At 39.0% G+C, this 17,763-nt stretch overlaps 1 protein-coding gene across 5 annotated transcripts in view; it reads right to left on the reverse strand.

The window, feature by feature from the left end:
* The window catches only part of FAM13A (family with sequence similarity 13 member A), a 184,612-nt gene that overhangs the window by 147,946 nt on the left and 18,903 nt on the right, over nt 1–17,763 (reverse strand). For 4 of the 5 annotated variants that reach the window (XM_067557168.1, XM_067557169.1, XM_067557166.1 and 1 more), the window contains one exon: nt 10,452–10,632. In XM_067557168.1, the coding sequence (XP_067413269.1) occupies nt 10,452–10,632 (181 nt within the window). Of the gene's footprint in view, nt 1–5,866; nt 5,938–10,451; nt 10,633–17,763 lie in introns of those variants that run through there. The other variant, XM_067557170.1, reaches the window with a different exon arrangement.

The raw sequence follows: 17,763 nt of genomic DNA on the forward strand, positions 1-17,763 counted from the left end.
ATAATCTACCTAGATATGTCATAATAGCCTACAAAATGTACCAGAGGAATGGCACAGCTGCAAATATTTTCATGTTATTTAGGAAAATGACCGATTGCAATTTTGATATTGTTATCCTATGTCTAACATTAATAATTTAAATTATAAGTAGTAGTGTGTAGATTTCTATTGAATCAATTATTTTCATGCTCATTGGCTAACACAGTACTTCAGATCTCCACTAACATCATTCCAGACATTGTATTTACATACACACACAATTTTACAATGCAATTCTACTCTTAACAGAAACTATTTGTTCCTTTCATGCATTCAGAGTCATATCCACGAATCATAGTGACAAAAATAAGTTTTTACTACACTTTACTTCTGATCCCCCTTCGGAGTTGATACAGCTAAAAGAGAATGAGCTGAATTCTATTCCATTTCATGCATCCTCAGATTTACTAAAATCCAATCATGGGCACTTCTACATCACAACCAAAAGGTCACCAAGGGCATCATATGATAACAATGGAATTGTTACAGATCAACTACTAAGCACTAAGGTGCAAATGTCAGGTTCCAGCCAGTAACATTCATCCCTCACCTTCACAAAAAATAAATTCACTCTCAGAATTTAAACACACACACACACACACACACACACACACACACACTTCCACAACAACACTTAAAATGCTAGATTGCTGGGGATTAGAACTAACTTTGGAATGCTGTAGAAGTGATAACGCTTCAGGCTTTGCCTCAGGTTATGTTGCTCTCACATGTGGTCTACAACTAGGGCTGGCCACAACATTTCTGTGTCAGAGCTTCTCACGCTATTGGAACTCCTCTAAGAGTGCTAACACTGGGCCTGGTCCAAAGTCTGTGGAGGTCAATGAGAATCTTTCTTCCAACTTCAACGGGTTTTTTATTCAGTTCCATTTTGCTCAAGAACAGCTTTTCCAGAACTCATTTAGCCTCCTATAGGATGATAGTATTATAACTAATAATTAGATGCCAACAACTACATTACTGCAAATTCAGAATTTATACAGGCAAAAAGTCAGAAAATATTAAAAGTTAAGACCTTCAGAGTAACGTTACCTCATCCACGTTGCTCACATTTATATTTTAATATACAATTGAACTGCCTAACTAGTAATAAAGAGCTATTACATAGATATGTGAAAGGGGAATGATTTCACACTGCTCTGAGAACCTTAGATTTTGCATTTTCTGATGTTGTCCATGTTGCTGTTTACTCCCTTAACATTACCTTGACTACGGAAATTAAATGCAAAAAACTTGGTATTTCTGTGAATGGTAAAAAGAAATAAAAAGGACTCCCTAGAACTCCCCCCGCTCCCTCCCTCATATTCATTATTCGTACTTCTCTCCTCTTCCTATTGACATTTATCCAACTTTGCAATCCATCCAGAAACGGATTCCATTTGACCCCTGCCCTGTCAGAAAATCCCTTTGACTCCTGCCCGTCTTGATAAAGGCTCCAGTGGCATCAAAGAGAAGGAGAAATGCCTACTCCTGCTCTGCTGAACATGATCTCTGGGGAGCAGAAGAGTGAGCTTCTGTAGCTATAACAGTATTAAAATCCTAACTAGCATTAGGGCTTAGAAGTCTAGTAAGAGAAGGGAAACATCTTTGTGGAGGAATATAAGGGAAAATCAGCACCACTTCTTTCGAAGCAGCACCAGGGATTAATTCCAGATCAGCAAGGCAGGGCAGAGCAAATGTTCAGAAATCTCCTCATGCCTGGCTGTGATATATTGATGTTTGTGTGTATAAGCATGTGCAAGAACTTTGGTAGTGTTGGCCCACCCACAGAATAAGAGGCCTAGCACTACTGTCTGCTAACAAGTTCTCTTTTTAGCTCAAGTGGTAAGGGCTCAGTTTGGAGAGGCAGGATCAGAGTTTTAGTCCTGACTGGGTGATTTTATCTGGTAACCATCTCTGTAGTATTTGGATTTCATTATACCAAGACGTCTTTAGCTCTGCAAAAGTCTTAGAAATCCCCTACTCATCATGCTCACTAGCAAATATTTCAACTTGTAACTTTTTTTTAAACTTAGAATTTTCTTCCTTCACAACTGACAAAAACTTTTCCTTATTGAGGACTAGGTATATGCCTCGTCTGAATATTCTGTCTAAGTAATTTTGAGCTACCAGTGAGCAAAAAAAGTGTTTATATATTTTAGTTAAACGTATTTCCTTCCTTCTTCGATAGCTCAAAAATGGCTTAAATTCCTTTCTTCAAACTCAAAATTAAAAAAAAATATATCTATATCTATATCTATCTATCTCTGGAGTGAGCCCATACAGAGTTTCACCCCAAACAAAAAGTTCTTCAAAAAAGGTATCAACCAGTGTCAATAGCACTGTAAATAACAGGAGTTATATTCCATGCTTAATTTGCAACAGTGATTTCACAGCAATTATGTATGCATATTCTGATGCATCTTTTTAAATGAATACTCTGGCCCCAGTCCCATAGTCCATGTGTGAAGAGCTCATTGCAGGAGCAGGGTCAGTGGGGGGTTGGAGGCGAAAGGCAAATCAAACATAGCCCAAAAGGCACTTCAGGCCAATGCTGAAAATTAAACAACAATTCCAGTTTTAAATATTCAGTCCCTTTACTTTCATTCTAATATTCTATGTCTGTATATATAACAGTGTCATTAGCAGCCAAAATAGGTACAATTCAAATGAATAATCCCTGCTGAAATTTAGGTCACATTTTAACTTTTGCAAATTAAAGCAATAAACCAAAAGCACAGTTTGGATCCCTGGCTTTCATACAGTAAATATGCTTAGCAAATAGTCCTTTCCCAAAATCAATACATTCCAGTCAGGAATCCCAAGAAATGCTTGACACATTGGAGAGATGGAAAACAAATCTATCAGCCGTTAAAACATTAAAATTGCATTTTGTTTTTATACAGAGATTTTATTCTTCCATGCAGTAAACAGAAGTTGAAAAGGTAACTTGGTTCATAGTGTACTATTAGAATTACAATATGGTCTATCTCTACACCTTTTCTTCTTCTTCTTCCTTGAGTTATTCAAACACAGTGATGCAAGAGTAAACCAGAGACAATTTAGTTAAACACACACTGGAGTTTACACAGAGGCAGTCTACAAGGGGGTATAATGATTTAGATGTGGGTGAAATAGTAATGTAGGGCAAATAAATGAAGGAGGAATGCAGTCTGTGCAATGGTGCAATTCATTGATGGCCTAAATCAGTGGTTTTCTCAACAATTTTTTTGGTGGCCTCAGAGTGCGGCCACCAACTCTTGCTGGTGGCTGCATTGAGAATTTTTCCTAATATACTCAGTTAACATTAGGAAAATCAAATAAACATGCACATATACATGTCCAAATAATAAGTTCTGGGTTTTGATGCATCAGTTGTGTGGATCAGAATATTAGGAAATGTTGAGGAACTCTTTGAATGGAAAGGCTGCCTCACTTGCCCCACTCACCTTTCAGGTGAGAAAGGTGAGTGGGGTGCAGGAAGAACTGCAGCTCCTGCCAGGTGGCTCAAGGTAGCTATATTAGTGTAAAGCACCTTTCTACCAACAGAATTGCACCCACATCAGGGATGCAAACCACTTTAACCTGTGCAGGTAGACAAGGGAATGTTCACTACAGAGAAGTTTTACACACATGCCTGGCTCTGAAGTGGCCCCTGTAATCTTCTTTGTGGTTTTGCTCCCCATCGTCACTCAGGTGGTCGTTAGAACTAATTTCATTTCCAAAATATATTCCATTTTTCCACCCACACTTCAAATGTCCTGTGTGATCTTGGCTCTCTTCAGATCCCATCAGTGATGTTCCAATAGAGGAAAAGAGAAAGTAGAAAATGATGCAAAGAGCTGCTTGTCCCTACTATTTCCACATCACTCTCTGCCAGCCAGGGAGAGGAAGATTCAAATTTGAACCATCTCCCTTGTGAGTAGGCCAATACAACATAGTTTTAATCACATAAACAGACTCCTTGTTATTTGCCTCTACATAAGACACTGCTTTACTGAACAGTGCTCCCGCCGAATAAAAATAGACACATCAGGGACCAAAAATCTAAATCTGCTTGTGCAACATGCACATTTATGTAAACTTCAAAGAACATAAGATATGTAAATCTCATTGGTCTTGTCCAATTTTTACATCCAGACACAATTCAGGCCTCACACCAATCCCAACAGGCTGGAAAAAGGAGAATGATCCCAGTGCACCTTGTATCTGAAGGTGGTATTTACCACTGTTTGTGTAAATACTTTGCTTTCTGACATAATTGGGCAAAGCCTGGTTCCAAGAGATCACAAGTCACACTACTGTTGTTTGGCCATGACTTCAACCTTATTCCTAGTTCGGCATCTGTGAATGTCCAATCTTACCTGTCCAAGCAAAGGAATTGGTCTAACTAAAAATGAAAAGAAAAGAAACCCTCAAGGGATGTCTTTTTCCTGACTAACAAGAGGCTATATCTGCAGTCCCATAATATCATCTTTAGTGGGTTTCAAGCAGGCTGCAACTTCTTAGTTGCAGATGCATAAACTGAGAGTTGCACCAAGTACTACTAGCCCATACAGGTTTGATTTACTACAGGAGGAGATACCCTTATCCACAACAATCCTCCACATGAAATATTTCATATATTAATTGGGCCAGATCCTGAAAAAATTACTCAGCACAAGTAATCCTCCTGAAACCAAATGTATGCATACTTTTGAACGGGTGAACCAACAGCTATTGCATTAAACAGGCAATATCTGTTCCACCTTTGACCTCTGTAAGCTTCCTTTGTTCTGTGTTATAAAATATATAAGATAGGTTATAAAACCCTGAGGCATCAAAATCCATGTACATCAACAACAAAATTTACATACTGTACAAACAAAATTCTTCTGAAGGCAGAGCTGTCACCAACCAATGGAAAGTGTTCTCCAGTTACCACACTAACATCAATAAAGAAGAAATACACAAAGGTCACAAGAAAGGCATAATGCCTACTTATGGAAACCAGCTGTAAAACATCAGAAAAAAATTTTCTTGTCCATCATAATAATAAGCCTCCATCTGAAGCAATTAAACTTACTTTGTCATCACAAAATGGCACAAATCCAGCAAGCAGAATATGCAACAACAGGTAAACGCCTTCTAATACTGCGCTTTAAAAGAGCATCCACTTGCTATTAAAGGCATTCATAATTTGCAATATTTTAAATTTCATCAGTATGGTTGCTTTGTCTTCCTAATTACACATCACATCATCATTCTGTAAAGGAACTTTCATACAGACCTTCACGCACCAATTTACAGGTTTAAGTAATACAAATGCAGAGTAAAGTAATAAGCAGAAAAATCAAAACATACAAAAAAAATGTTTTTAGATACAATTTCAAGAAAAAAATACATACAAGACCACAATTCACCAGCTCTGGCAGATGAAGGTATAAATGACACCTTTCCAGAACAGAAGCTGTTTGGTTTGCAGAGCTTGCAAATGTTGCTACTCAATCTGTGAAGCTTCTAAACTCCTTGAATAAAACTATTTGGTTTACACACTTTACAAATTCCACAGACTATGGAGTTTACAAATGTTTTGTGGTGCTTATAAACCATGGTAAGTGCACCTTTGAAGTGTGGGACATTTTGTGTGGCAGTCAGTTGCAGCTAAAGGGAAACTGGGGACAACACCCCAAAATAAAGTAGCTTCTGAATAAGGACCCCTCACAATCTGCCAACTCAACTCACTTTGTCACTTTATTTTGTTGTTGCCATTGCTTTGATCCAGTTAAAGCCACTGCGATTAATTAAAAAGTCATGTTTCATTTAATGAATTTTTAGCAGAGACACTCACTCAGTTTTGAGCATGAAATGTTCCAACATTGCGTTTGGGGCACTGTGCTTTCTTTCAGATGAGACAGCAAACTACAGTCACGACCACGCATGCTCTTTGGTATCCTATGGCAATTCCTGCAAGAGCAGGAGAGTTAGACCCAGCATTTCAGCCATATTCCAATAACAGAGATCATAATGGGCCTGAACCAAATGGAAGACACCTATTGGCTTCAATGGGTGCTGGATCAGGTCCAACCTGCCTACTAATTCCTCTGTCAGTTTCAACCAACTGAAGTATTTTTCTTCATTTCCTATCCTAAACTGTTTTGTCAGCTGTTCAGCACTGTCATAATAGTGGTCACATTCAACCCTGGAGATGGCTAAACTCCACGGAGGAAAAGAACGATTCTAAAATACAGCTTGAAAAGTTATTTGGATATCCTTCCAGATGCCAAGTTCTAAATAATTACAAAAGTTTTTTGTTATTAATTTGTAAAATATGACACTAACACTAGGCCACCACCAGCCCTGATATTACAGGCTAGATGCTGTCCTTGGCTACATTTTATTTTATAAACAAATTAGTTTGTTGTGCAAGGTCTCTCTGTTTGTTTTAGCTGGGCACATCTTTCTAAAGGTTCTTTCTTCCTGCACCATTTACACAGATGCTAAAACTTTGCAACAATTTATGACGGTTAACAAATACATGCAGCAACTGCATTCCAAAAGAGAATTGTTCTGACCAAGTGTTTTTGCCAGTGTTGAATTTACTCATAAAAATGAATCTCCATGTTCTTGACATTAGGAGCCTTGTTCATTGTTTAATAGCTTTGTTTAGAAAAAAAACAACCCATTAAATTGTTAGTCAGGATTTATTTACCAAGCAATCAAACACAAATAAGGAAATATTTCTGTAAAATAATCCATAAAACAATCAAGGCCTTAAATTGTTAGTCGACAAACAGGTTCTGAAACACACACCAAGTAATGGACACTACTAGGAATCACTTTAGCGGTCACTAACTTCTCTCTTAACCAATACTGGGAAATTAATAGTAGCCAACGAGCACATGAAAATGTGTCAATCTGCAACCTTTTAATGTGCTAACAGAAAAGAAGGAGTGAAAGGGAGAAATTGTCATCCAGCATGCAAAGAAAGCAACAGCGCAAAAAATATTTATGACTGATCTAGTAATTATTTACACAACAGTATCATATGTCTGGAATTTGTTGCATGAACTTTGGGGCAGTTTTGCAACTTTTCATGCTTTAATTGCTATTTCTATTCTCCTAGTTCATGGCAGAACATAATTTTGTTTTTAGTCCTGTGCGGGTTAGCACCTCTGGAGTGCTGCTATCCTGCCTCTGTGTGTATATGAAGAAATGAAGAAAGAGTCAAGTGTTTGTGCATGAAAATCCCCACCAGTTCAAACAGCTGCTGAGATGTACAGATTATTAAGTAGGATTGACAGAAATGCAAGAGATGCTCGAGGATCTAGGGGAGTATTACAAACAACAGTGTTCAATCAGAGCTACAAACATTCAAAATACACCCTAATATTTCACTTTGGACTATGGAACTGGAATTAGTTGTTAGAATTTACTGAACACATCTTCCTTCCAGCTCCACTCCTCAGTAAATAAAATTAGCATGTGTGCAACTCTTAGCTTTTGCCCATACTCAGGAATAGCCTTATTCAGCAATAGATAAAGCTGCATCAGTTCTGACCCCTAAGCATAGACAAAGGCATGCAAGGGTTTTGCACAGAATGGGCTCATGGAGGTTCATCCCTTCTCATAATCCGCGTAAAACCAGATTAGTTCAATCACTTCAAAACTTGGTTTGCCCTTGTCTACTCCTCTGGGTCAGCCCCAACATAGCAATATCAACTGCCTAATTGAAGCAATTCCTGATTGTAGACAAGACCTTGGGGAAGAGCAGGAAACATACTTTTTTTTTTTTAAATTATATTCTGCTTGGCTCCACAATGGCATGGAAATAAAATAAAATAAAAAACATACATAAAACACTGGAGAAAACATCTAGGTGATTCATTGTTTCCTATCTAGTTTCCTGCTAGTTTCCTATCAGCCCTGCCATTAAACTAACTAGACCAACATATGTATACACATTCTAACAATCCATACTGTTACTATCCCCATAACTGGGTCACATGCAGTATTCATAAATTAATACCAATCTGCCTTATGTCCTTCTCAGTCACTTCGACCTCAAACAATGGTAACTAAGCATAGGGGCTTTATCTTTTCTGCATGGAGAATGACATTGATTTGGTATTTTGCTCTTTTCTTTTGTTCACTTGAGAAATAGTGAATAAAAAGGTGGACGCTCACAGAATCAAGGTAGTTCACTTTCTTTGGTATCATAAGGAGCATCACCACTCACTTTTTCTTGGTCTCCAAATACTATCCATTGCTAACACAAGTGGCAGAGCTCTAGTATAGACCAGATAACAGCACTGTAACCACCCTGTCCTTCTATCCTGTCAGAGCAGAGCTAACATGCCAGCAGCTACTGTCATTGTTAGCACTCCCCATTGCTATCATGGTGCAGTTGTACTGATGGTAGCAACGGTGGAGAATTTTAGGCAAATAACTCTAACCTACATGAGGCCAAAGGCATCCCCATCTTTGTGGTGTCCAGGTACATCCCTTTGCTCTAGCATACCAAATACTTCAGTGGATTTCAAACCTACCCGCTTTTCTTTGTAAGTTTTCCATGTCTACATGTGGGTCATACCACACCCTCCTTCCCTCCTCATCAAAATATAGATCATTCCACCTAGCTCTGTTGGATGGACACTTCACCTTGAGAGTCATTCATTAAGAAAATGAATCAGGAGCCATGAGGAGTTGGAGGCTATAATGCAGAACTTCATTTTCTTCTTGTGAAGCTTTTTGTTCTGTTAAAAAAAAAAATTAACTTCTCTGCTCTGAACAAGACATAGCTCATTCATCCAAGAGGGTTTGCATGTCTCACCTCCTGGAAACAAGGAGCATGCAGCATCCAGCAGTTGCCCTATGATGCATTCTTCCCTAAATGCCCCCTCTCTAGATGTTGGGCAGAGAAGCCTCCATGGTGTGTGACCGCAAAGGAAGAATGTTATGTAGATGCAACTTTTCTCCTTCCACAAATTTGAGGGATTTTCTGCTCCATTTTGCTCCCATCTACACAACATAAACTGCTTTTAAAAAGTGTTTCAAAATGCCAACAAACTCCCTCCCCTCCACCCCAAAAAGGACAACCCTAATCCCAAATTGTGATACACTGTGTCTCAAAGTAGCATCCTGTAACCCTCATATTCATTACTGGTATATAGTTGTGATATTTCATACACGGCAGCCCTTGCAAGGTCTTAGATGGAAAGGTCATGATTTGTTGAAACTCATTGTTTTGTCAAAATAGGTATATCATTATTGTGTATGATGTTATGAGATTTTGCTCTATGCTATATGAAATATGTGGTGAGTTTGGGAGATGCCCACTGCTAGCTCTCTAGTGATGAGACAGAGATGCCCACACCCAAAGGGACATTAAGCAACTACTATGAGCTATAGACCAGCAGGGGAATTGTAAACAAGAGACTTACAATTCTGTAAGTAACAATTGTGCAAGCACCACACAATGGAGATTGATCAACTCTGTGACTCAGCAAGGCTCACCAGGACATGTCTGGGCCAGTATCTTCCCTGGGACATGAACTGAGGGTATAAAATAAGGGAGAGGGGCATCATGAAACCACCTCTCTCCTCCTCCACCTATGCTGAAGGCAACAAGAATGATGAGAAGACAAAGACTTCAAACTGAAGAGATTGGTCTCAGGCTGAGAAGGAAGTTTAGGCTGTATATTAAGAACTGTGAGCTGCCTGTAAAATCTATTAAGGTGAGAAAAGCTGTTTGATTCAAATCTTGCTTAGTCTGATAGTTTAGAATTTAGACTGTGATTTTACTTTTATTTCTGTTGTAACCATCTTTGTCCTATATGCCTACCACTTACAAGCACTTACAATCTATCTTTCTGTAATTAAAAAACTTATTTTAATGTTTAATCTTGATCAGTGAGTTTGCCTAAAGTGCTTGGGAAATCTGCTTGGATTACAAAGGCTGGTGCATGTCCACTATCCTTTGACAAATTGGTGAACTAATTAATGAGTCTGCATTGTTCAAGGGAAGCAGTGTAAAATGGTCCATTTCTGGGGTGCAAGGCTGGGGGGATTTGCTGGTGTCTCCCTCTGTATGGTTCATCAGTGTCTTAGAGACCATTCATGCAATTTAGCTGGGTGTGTGTTTCTGTATGCTGGCGGCTGAGTGATGATAGCACTTGGAGGAGTTTGCTGCTTGTCACTAGCAAGGCATTGTGAGAGACAGCCCAGGCTGGAGAGTTAAGGGAGCCCAGCACCCCCACAGTTCCAGGTTATACTCTGGGGAGCCTGTCACAGTTACCCCTAAAGCCTGCATCCATTATTTAGGGAATTTATAGGATCAACTGAAACTGTGGAAATTCTGAGTTGCGTCTCTTGCCATCTGCTTCAAAACGTGTTCAGCTTAAGTGAGAGAAAGGGGGATAAACCCATGAACTTACTGAAAACAACTTGGTCCAAAAACTGTGGCCAGATTGAAAACATTCATTCTGTTCTCCATGTGACGCTCAGCAACTTGTGTCAAGAACCGGCACAGGTACTTCAGCAGGTAGTAATGGGCATCAGGCAGCTCTTTTATTAGTTCTTTCAAGTTGTTCTCCTTCTCAGCATCATTTCTAGTGTCTGGGAAGAAGAGGGGAGGAAAAACATGATTTCTGAACTTGATTCTACATCACTTCCAATTTATTCATGGATGTTACCTAAATTAATTAAATGCACAGGATCAGAGTCTGGTGTAAGGGCTGGTCTACATATAAACTTGCACTGAAGTAACAAAATCAGAAACTGATAAGCTTATGTGTAGACCAACCCTTACTTACACAGGAGTAAAGCAAGATTAATGTAATTAAACTCAGTGGAGTTATACCTGTGTGACAAACCTCTGCCCTCAAATCCTCCTTCAAAATACACTTTTATTATTCAGTCAGTCTGTCTTTTTTAAATCCAAACACTGCACTCGCTCACTCACTTGTTCATCTTATTAGACTGAAATTTCTTTGGGCAGGAAACTTGCCTGTTCCTTAAAAGCACTAAGTGCATTCCATGCACGACAATAAATAATCATGGAAACACTTGAAACACTTGCCTGAAACCTCTTAGCCTGAAACCTAAGGACTAACCAGGGTAAAATTTGTTGTACTCGCACAATGCCTACAGCCGCACTCCCTGTAGTTTATTCTGTACTGGTTATTTAGTTCTGTATTTATTTGTATGTTAGTATATTTGTGTTATACTTTGGGGCCCTTCTTCTTGGCTTCACTTCACTTTCTCTTTCCCACATATCACCACATCTTTTCTTAAGGGCTTTTTTTGTGGGGAGGGGGATAGGATTCCCCTTTCCATTCTCTCCCTCTATACTTTACCTTTCTCCCCTTTCTTCTTCCACTAGTCACAAAATCTCTCTTTGTACTGTACTTCCCTCTTCCAATGTATCCCATCAATTTCTCCCTCAATCCACTCTATGTGCTCTTTCTTCATCAAAGAGGATGGCTCTTGGATACTGTGATTTGGCTCTCTGCAGCTCTACTATTCCCTTTGCTTTGTGGCCGTATCAAGAAGGTCCCTCTGCTACTCCATCCCTCCCTCAACCTCTGGTTTTCAGCTCCCCTTGTCACAATTAGCTCCAGTGATATCTGATTAGTGCTTATGAAGTGTCCAAATGCCATAGCAATGAGTACCATAAGAAAGCTGATATACGCCATCTTTGTGAAAATGTACATAAGACTTTTCAAAACTTTTTAACTCTGACCCCCTTTTTCTTGGTCATTTGTTTTAGTATAGCACAAAATACTTAGTTGTATTAGAATAATCCAAAAACTGTATGATGGTTCAGGTGTTGTATAGTCCCTGAACTACAATTTTAATATTCTGTATGTGGAATATGTTTTGGCAAATACTCTTCGAAGTGTACTTTTATACAGGTTAATTCTGTAACCTTTGCTCACAATCAGTAACACTTACATGACCAGTCTTGCTGAAGTCAAAGGGCTCAGACACAGAAATATGTGCTACTGTTTATAAGGAGTGCAGAATTGGGACCAAAGTTTGATGAAACAGTTAACGTAACTGTATTAGTGTAGTCTTTTTTTTCTGTGTACAAATGGAAAAAGGGGTGATGTTTGTTAGTAGCTATGTTTTATGGGTGAAACTACAGTATGTTATTGGCATCTCTAATGGTAATTTTCATACCTGTGGATTTTTAGAAGAAATTGCATGAACTGTATTTACAAGTAGAGCTGGGAAGAGAATGGAAATTGCATTTCATGGAGGATTTTGAGATTTCAAAATTTTGTTTTATTCCAAATTGGAACAATATGGAGAAATGTCAAAAATTCTCTGATTTTTTTTGTCATTTTGGATCGAACAGAACATTTTGTTTTAACAAAAATCTTTTTATTCAAAAATGTTTCATTTCAACCTAGTTTTGATGCTGCAAGTAAAACTGTCAGTTAATTAAGGTTTTTCTGTGGAATTGATTTAAGACATATTCAGTAACTCTCATAGCTCCTAATGTTTCTCTCTTGCTACTGGAGAGATGTCTTTGCTCCATGTAACCCCACTTGCACTCTGCTGTCTCACTGGTATTGTCAGGGATCGGCAACTGGCAGCCCAGGGACCACATCCATTCTGCCAGATAATTTTAGTTGGCCTGCTACTGCCCAGCTCACAGCAGGCAATCTAGCAGCACCAGGGCCAAGAAGGAGGAAGAGCAAGGAGTCCCAAGGGAGGCGACGCTGCAGCATCATGTGACATGCATAAAAGCCAACAGGCCTCAGCAAGGAGCAGGGCCAAACCTCAGGACAGGAGCCGCTCTGTGGGGTGAGCACGGGGTTGGGTTCGCTCTCCACACCCCCACACAGGACCTCCCCAGGACCAGACACGTCCCCCCCACCACATCACATCCCACAGCCAGCCAAAGGGTTTTAGTGGATTTTGTAGCCATCTAATACCTTAAAGTTGCCCATCCCTGTACTATGTGTTCCTAGAATAAGAGTGCTGTCTCCCGAAGCAGCTGGTGGTTTGAAGAAAGAATACACAGTGCTATAAGTCAACAGAGATTCTTTCACTCAAGAGGTAAAGCCTTCTGGTTTTGGAACAGAACATCCTTTGGTTAAGTCCCAACTAGGTCAGGCTTCTGAGGCCTGCAGCTAGTAAACAGTCTAAACTATGCATGTTGCATCTGAAGCAGTTCAGCAAGTGCCTACTGGAACAAAGTACATGCCAAGTACATGCTGTTTTGGAAGAGTTCTATGTTTTGTGCAGAGCGCTCTGTAAAAGAAGGGAAAGGACATCACATTGTGGGTTTGCCCTCTCATGGCTGGAGGTGAGGACAGAGGATGCATAAAATGCTGCTACTTCTAATGAGAGTAGAGATAGAGCTAAAGTAGAATCTCCAATGCCTGAACTGATGTTTTTGATATATCGCCTTCAGTTTCAAATAGCAGTAGGGGACAATTCCACACACTAAGTCATAGGTACAAGGACTTTCAAGGGAATCACATTTTTGGCTTACATTTTCCTAAGTCTCTTTAATAGAGAAGAAAAATTAAAAAAAAAAAAAAAAAAGTAGTTTGTGTTTTTAAAATAATCTTTAGGATTTTTATCTTTATCATTGCCTTTTGTGTCAAGTAACCATTTTCAGACTGAAATATAGAGTGTCCTGGGGAAAGAAGAGCATTAAGTATAAAAATATGAATTATCAACATAGTTAAAACTGACACAGTTTGGAGACTGAGGGCATGATTGTTAGGTGGGGATGTCTTTATATTTTGCATAGTCAGCCATACTTACAGTTAAAAATTAAACAAGACTTATCTTGCATGTAATTTAAGAAGGCCAGGCAATAAATGTTCTCACATCTGTCGCTCAATATAGTTTCTCATAAATTTAATTAACTGGAATTACAGCATGTTGAAATACCAGAAACAACTGTTTCTCAGGCCATGATTTAGTGCTTATATGATGTACTGATTCCAGAAGCCATTTAAAAAAAATGTAAATGTACATTACAAATTAAGCTTTTCTCTTTTTTTTTTTTTTTTAAAAAAAGACTACAAGGTTAAATCAGAATTCATTCATGATTTGTGTTTTCAAATGTATGTGTAAACATACCTGACAATTCCAGGACACCAATTAATTGTGCTTTTTCCCTCTGCAGCCAAAAGCTAGCTCCTTCCTCAAAAGGAAAAGGTTAAACATGCACGAAGCAGATTTGCAAAATTCTGCTCAGTCACTTACATAGGGCAAGGAATTTTTTTAAGACATATGCTAAAATATCATTAGATTCCTCATTAACATCCATCAGCATTCAGAGAGACAGTAGATATTTTTTTTTCCTTTTTCTTCTCTCCCCCTTCCCCCTTTCTGTTTATTAGGGCTGGTAAGACTCTTATGACAATTTTGAAAGGCTGGTACAAGGAGGGATAATAATAAGGAAGTTAATAGTATCTCAATTTTCACAGATAATTGGATAATCCCTTTGATTACTAACTACCTTTTGTTTCATCACCAACTGGTAAAAAAACAAGTCAGTATCACTGTCACGTTGCCAGAATACTAGAATTAAACCTCCACAAATACTTCTGACTAGGCAGCAAACATTATCTGCTATGCCAAATATCTGTTACCCTAAAAAGCTTACAGTTATTTTCAGTAAAGCCAAACCTAATACTCAGGGAAAACATGTTTTCTCCCACACAGAACAACCTGATTAGGAAATGCCTTTGAGAGATAATTGGCTCTCTCACCTTCTTACTGGCAACTGAGATAGTTAGGTACTTTTCCATTTAGTGAAGGCTCTTTCATCCCTGGAAAAACTAGCAAGATGCTAATCTCCTCTACACTATATTTTGAAGCCAGGAAACAGAAGCTGTAAACAAAGACTTAATTGAAAGGGTTTGATTTCCCTATTCATTAAGTGTACTATCTACAAGGGGATGACCAGGAATATTAGCAGTCCTTAGCCCTGCACTGATCAAACTCATGGCCCTTGCCCAGCACTACTCTGATCTTAGGTGTGCTTGTCCTCATGTCCAGTGATTTCAGGAGAAGGAGGAGAAGCTCAGATCTTCAGAGAGAACCGTCAGAGTACGAGCACAGTTCTACTGAACTGCTTGAAACACAGCTCCCTCCTCTCCTTCACTGAATGGGCATCTAAGTGGCTTCTCCTCAACAAATGAAAGGAGAATAAGCAAAGCTGGCTGCTTTCTTGACTCCCACTGCAAGGGAGGGGGGAGCATGTGAGAGGGGCTGGAAGTCAAGCCTTCCCTCGTCAACACAATTGTAATAAAGAGGCACAAATCTACAAGTTGCACCACTAGTGATACTCCATTTTATTCAGTCGTCTTAATACTTAAAATAAATAGGAACTTTGAGGAGGTCAGAAACATGCACACACAGCATTCCCAGGGATTTGTAAACGTTTGAAGGTAAATCAATCTCAACCACTCTTGACAGTATCTCTCTAAATGGAGCAATCTCTTTGCAGCCTATCAGAGGGCACAAAATGTTTTTGTGCCATGACAACCAAGCACATAGACTACTCCTTGTTTGTTTGATCATCTGCTATTCAAGTTTCTATTCCCTTTTAAATCAAGCGTTTACTCAAACAGGTAGCGGACAGCACAGAAAACATAATTATTTATAGAATGCCACTGCTGTTCACCGTACTATGTAGACAAGTAGTAAATAGGCAAAGTCCCTACCTCAGGGCCATACAATCGAAAGCTCCAATCCTTATGCACATGCTCAAGTTTATGCAATGTAAGTAATCTTACTGAAGTCAATAACTTTTGCATTTTGTATAGTTCTACTGACTTCAATAAGACTACATGCAATGCACCAAGTTAGGCATGTTCTTAAGTCTTTGCAGCATTGTGATCTAAATTACATGGTGAACATCATAGTAACAACCCATGAAGGCCTAGATTTTCAAGGGAGCATAGCTCCAATTTAGGCACTTGAATCAGTGCCATGCTTTCAAAAGTGCTCAACATCAGCAGCTCTTACTGTGACACATGAGGCCAGATATTCAAAAACAGTACAGCATCCAGTGTGCCGAGCTTTTTCGAAAATCTGGCCCTAAAGGGGGGAAAAGGAAGAGAAATGGTAACAGGGAACAAGGGGAAAGTGAAAGCTCTTCTCAGGTGACTATAATTAATGCCTGCAAGGTTTGCTTAGTTTGTGTCTGAGCGCATCTGCTATTTTTTTTAAGTAAAAACTTTTCAGGCACAAGACAGAGTAGAGATAGATGAGCAAGAGAAGCCCAGCTAGAAGAAGTGACTTTTGATGGAGGCTTGAAGACAGGTAGAGAGAGAAGTCGGAGGAAAAGGGAGCTTCTTCCAGGCCTAATGCACAGCATCAAGAAATGCACAGAATTGTGAGTGGGGCACTAAAGACAGAGGAGTAAGCAGACTACAAACCATTAGGGGGAGGGACAGAAATATAAACTGGATACAGTTCTGTGGTTGTTTTTAGTCTCATGCCATGCCACTACCCACTCACATAGTTAAACAAAAGGGTCACCATATTTCTACACGTACCAGGTGTCTTTGAACAAGCATTAAACATTAGCTAACCATCTAATTCAATCCTTTTTGCCACCCTACTCATTTCCCTCCCATTTCAAAACAAGATGACTGAGCATAACGAAGAAGTGCAATACAAAGAGTAAAGTTTTACAATTGCCACTGTGGCTAATGGAGAGTTGGGAACTTTGAAACCCTCCTTTATTTACCCATACACCATCCTGAAAATACACCCATATCAGCTCATTTGTCAGACACGGTGACATGTTTAAGATGTGGCCCTGCCTTTGGGTAACAGGTCACACCTTGTTTAAGTCAACACAAGAAATACCAAAAAAGCCATCTTCTATAACAATGTAAACAGGTAGCTCAGAGGTAAACCACTCAAACCAGGGACATAATATCGCAGAGATGGGTCTCATAATCCACTTCATAAAACAACATTTATTCTCCCACTCTACAACTTTGCCTCCTTATTGTTATTACTATTGCACTAAATGTTATCTATACATGAAATGCAACTTCAAGCGTTACTACTGGTTGATAAGTATCTCATACATTTAGACAACAAATGAGTTGTTCTTCTAGTTCCTAGCTAACCTGGATATTAATTGAAATGAAAATACAAGCCAAACAAAGCTGAAAAAACAAACAGCGATAGCCAATAACAATGCACCAGACAGCAGTCAGGCCAGCTTTATTAAAATGCTGGATTTGAAATGCGTTGATGAAGAGGTCAGCTCCAATTTCTATTCTCAGACCCATTTCTCAGGCTGAAACTTGGCCTACGGAAGTTGACAACCCATATTTTAGTTCTGTCTTTTAGGAATTAATTGGGACAGAGCTTGGCTACAAAGCAAGATATAAAGGGATGCAACAGAATGAAATGTTGATGCAGAACACATCTTCTGTTCTCTCAAACAAGGAAGCTCCTCCAATGATACTACAGAAAACCAAAAATGTGCCTCACCTTACCAAACAAGGCTACTGATGAGAATGGGGAATATATGATTTCAGTCTAAATGCAATATATGAAGAAAATAAAACTCTGAGATGGAGCCGGGACTGCACATGAACTATCTTTAGCAAGCATTATGATTAGGTTGCTATTCAACATAAATATACAGGGTGCCAAAAACAAATTGAAAAACTTTTATTCAAGACAACTTTAAAAAACAAACAAAACAAAACAAAAAAAACCAGGATCAGGTACAGAGTTTAAACAAGT

The sequence above is a fragment of the Emydura macquarii genome, unplaced genomic scaffold (genome assembly GCF_026122565.2).
Source record: "Emydura macquarii macquarii isolate MOO-44397 ecotype Brisbane River unplaced genomic scaffold, CSIRO-AGI_Emac_v2 contig_1790, whole genome shotgun sequence".
NCBI lineage: Eukaryota > Metazoa > Chordata > Testudines > Chelidae > Emydura > Emydura macquarii.